We start from the raw sequence: 3,600 nt of genomic DNA, 5'->3' as shown, positions 1-3,600 counted from the left end.
TTGTTTATTTAAACACTATAAAAGTATAATTTTTGATCAATTTTATAATTTTTATTCTAATTGAAACTGCATATGTAAATGGTGTAGTATGTGGCATTCAAATTTTAAAAAAAAAATTCTCGTTTCAAGTTTTCTACTGGACAAATTAATATTAAAAAAAACATATATAATATAAAACTTAAAAAACATATTTAATATAAAAACAAAACAATGAGTAAAATAAATATCAAACTTGATGAGAAAATACATTTTTAAAATGAAAGCTGGGAAAAGAAATTGATTGACAGATAAGAATGCCCCTCACATTTATATTCTGATTGCGTTTAACCCGAAAGACATCTTTATTTAAAAAAAAATTACAATGTAAAACATACGTTTAGCGAATAGATCGATAATACAAATACAAATATGACGGATAATATCATATCTCCACGGTTGCAGCGGCTATAGCTACGCCATTAAACTTTTCAGGTACGTGGAATTCAATCAACTCGTGAGTTGACGGGTTTAACAAACAACAAGCCTGACGATGCATACTGTAATGTTCACGGGAAAAAATATGGCCGCGCCACTCTGCCTTGCACCAAGAATCACAAAATTTTATGGGAATAACAGTTTCGGTAACCCAATTGTTGTCCTCCGCATCATATTTCATCAACTGTCGTCGACCAAAGGTATACAGGTGGCCAGAAGCAACTAACGACGACCACCTGAACGATTGCACGAATCTCCACATATCATCCACTCGTCTCCACACGCCCGTCTTTGGATCATAAATTTGTGCACTGTTTCCATCGCCGAATACAAAGAAATTTTCTCCCAGAAAAACTCCGTAACAGTCGCGTACTTCTTGGGTCATTGGAGGCAAAATTTCCCACTTGTTTCTTCCACATTGTAAGCCTGTGCTGCTGCGAACCTAGCATTTTTCTTATCTTGCCCACCGGCAACGTAGATAAGCCCGGTGGTAGAAGATACAGAGCAGACGAAGCCGGTCCTTGGTGTAGGCATGTCGGCTCCTCGGCGCCATTTGGCAGTGACGAAATCAAAAACATAAACTGTGCTTGTCGGATGTATTCCTTCCATGAGAACCAGCTTCCCATTAACACAAACGCACTTACGAAACCATGGAACTCCACAAGTGCTGTGTGGAATGGGACGTAGCATTGCCCAGGTGCGCCTGAGAGGGTCGAATACTATTACTCTGCAGGTATTCTGCTTACATTTCGTGCCTGGTATTGGAAGTTTGAAATACATAATCATACAGATCAAGTGGTCACTCGTTGCAGAGGTCAGCCGGTCCTTATAAAACCCTGGACTACTCACTATATCTTTCCATTTTTTGCACACAGCTTTGAGGTTGGAGTGCGATTTATATGGAACTCTGAGCAAGCACTGTCGAATGACGTCGTCTGGAAGATCATGAATAGTTCCGTCCCGTCTCAGCAGTGCCAACCTCTTTGACCTACGCGGGCTCTGGGGTTTTACCTGAAATGAAAAAAGAAACAAAATGAGTCGTGACTAACAATTCTTTATAGTATCATTGCATTATCAGAATTTATCAAGCGCTCACTCGTTGCAGAGGTCAGCCGGTCCTTATAAAACCCAGGATTACTCACTATATCTTTCCTTTTTTTGCAAACAGGCTTGAGGTTGGAGTGCGATTTATATGGAACTCTGAGCAAGCACTGTCGAATGACGTCGTGGGGAAGATTATGAATAGTTCCGTCCCGTCTCAGCTGTGCCAACCTCTCTGACCTACGCGGGCTCTGGCGTTCTACCTGAATTGAAAAAAAAAAAGAAACAAAATGAGTCGTGACTAAAACAATAATATCAGAATGATAAAACAATCATGAAGTATTTGTGGTACCATGGCTCTCTTCCTGTTTAATGATTTGCAGGTTACCGTGGAGAAAATATGTATCGCTTAATAATTTGCAGGGTGCAGTGGAGAAATTATGAATAGCTTGGGAACAAAGAGAGTATATATATTTTACCAGAGCGAAAGTAAAAACTCATTTCGCTTTAATCAAGAAGTGACCGTTAAAGATTTGAACGTTAAAGCGTTGGAACAGTTAACAAATGTGAACGTGTACGTGTAAAATGGCTTTCACCTCAATGGAACTGTTATGCAAATATAAATCATTAAAGTGGCGTTGACCATTCAATGAACCTTTTAGACTTCATGAAAATTAAAATAAAATTTGATAGATATTTAAGGGTATATTTAGTTTGATGTATGTTAAAATAATTTCTTTAACTATTTATTTGTGTTGGACGGAAGATATCGGAATGTAATGCTTAAGTTTTTATTACATAGTAAAATTAAAAATAAAAGTAAATGTAAAAATTAAAAAATTAAAATTAAAATTAAAATTAATATTAGAATAATTAAATTAAAATTAAAATTAATATTGGAATAATTAAAATTATTAATACATTTCGATTAATTATATTATATTAAAATAAAAACATAAATTAATTAAAAAAGTCTCCTTTAATATGAGTTTTGATATTACCAACCTGTTTTGATTTGAGTAGCCATAGCCAAGATATTTAAGCCATCAATGTCACATCTCTGTTATAAACATTAAATAAGTAGTAAAAACAATAATAATAAAAAATATTTGTTTTCATACCTTTCCAATTGTATTAAATATCCAAGTTATTACGCTTGTCTCGTATGAATTACCGGATTGTTACAAGCCTGTGCAGTGTATACATAATGGATTACAAATTGATATTACGCACGCTGGTATTTAATGATTTGTATACTTCTAAAGTTGTAAGACTATAGTTTGATATAATGAATCTTGGATTCCCGAAAGAGTTGGCGGGAGGGCTCTTCTGGTTGCCTTCCAGCGATCTAACACTTCCTCGAGGAGATCATCCCATCAACAGTTCTCCATGCAACAAATCCATCGGACGACGATGAATGATTTCACTAAACCCTTTGACAATCACATCGTTGGGTGAATTTGGCATTTCCCTTCCTATTGGGCAGAGCTTTCCGGTTCTGTCTCATGGCATCAGGGTTTCATTCTGGTTCGTTTCTACTTCTTTGTGTTGTTGATGAAGTCCCTCCTACTTTGTCCTAGCTTCGCCATCACTGTTTGTTGGGCGGCCATATCGGCAGACATGGTTATGGCACTTTCTACTATTGAAATATTAATTTCAACCGCATTTACTGCAGCATGGTTTGGCAAAACCACCCAGACTTCCCCGCACCACCATTCGCAAAAGGTTGTTTTTGTTGGCAAAACCACCCAGACTTCCCCGCACCACCATTCTCAAAAGATTGTTTTAGTCAGAAGGCCTCTTACACAATCCGTTGCTGCCACGCGTCCAGTATACAACTCGGAAACCACCAACTCCCTGGATGTTAAAAGTCGTTTGCTTGTGTGAGGGTGGTGTGACAATTGCGTTGTCAATGACAAAGATGTTATTCAACCTGCCAGAACATTAGTTTTGTTTTTACCGTCGTTTTTTTTATTTAATGTATTTAATGCACTGTCATAGTCATGGGTAAAAGTTGGTAAGGTTTTTTTAAATTTACGGAATTATGGTAAGGTATCCTAAGTGATATGTTTTGTTTTGAAGTGT

At 36.8% G+C, this 3,600-nt stretch overlaps 1 protein-coding gene across 1 annotated transcript; it reads right to left on the bottom strand.

The window, feature by feature from the left end:
* Nucleotides 1–855: 855 nt before the first annotated feature.
* Nucleotides 856–2,721, bottom strand: LOC149166168 (F-box/kelch-repeat protein At1g80440-like). Its single transcript, XM_089430078.1, has 3 exons — nucleotides 2,701–2,721; nucleotides 1,617–1,778; nucleotides 856–1,485 (listed from the first exon to the last, which is right to left on the bottom strand). Exons 1-3 carry the CDS (start codon nucleotides 2,719–2,721, stop codon nucleotides 856–858), a joined length of 813 nt encoding a protein of 270 aa, XP_089286204.1.
* Nucleotides 2,722–3,600: the final 879 nt, after the last annotated feature.

Source organism: Pinus tabuliformis, chromosome 5_1 (assembly GCF_031772625.1).
Source record: "Pinus tabuliformis cultivar Carrire ecotype Pingquan chromosome 5_1, CPIR1, whole genome shotgun sequence".
Lineage (NCBI taxonomy): Eukaryota > Viridiplantae > Streptophyta > Pinopsida > Pinales > Pinaceae > Pinus > Pinus tabuliformis.
This window is presented reverse-complemented; position numbering and strand designations above follow the sequence as displayed.

What these genes read in the sequence shown, in the direction of transcription:
- LOC149166168 (XM_089430078.1), bottom strand. Translation starts at nt 2,721, where the DNA reads ATGTATACACTGCACAGGCTT. An exon ending in TGTATACACTGCACAGGCTT is followed by an intron (nt 1,779 to 2,700) that starts GTAACAATCCGG and finishes TTTTCAATTCAG; the next exon opens with GTAGAACGCCAGAGCCCGCG. An exon ending in GCAAAAAAAGGAAAGATATA is followed by an intron (nt 1,486 to 1,616) that starts GTGAGTAATCCT and finishes TTTTCATTTCAG; the next exon opens with GTAAAACCCCAGAGCCCGCG.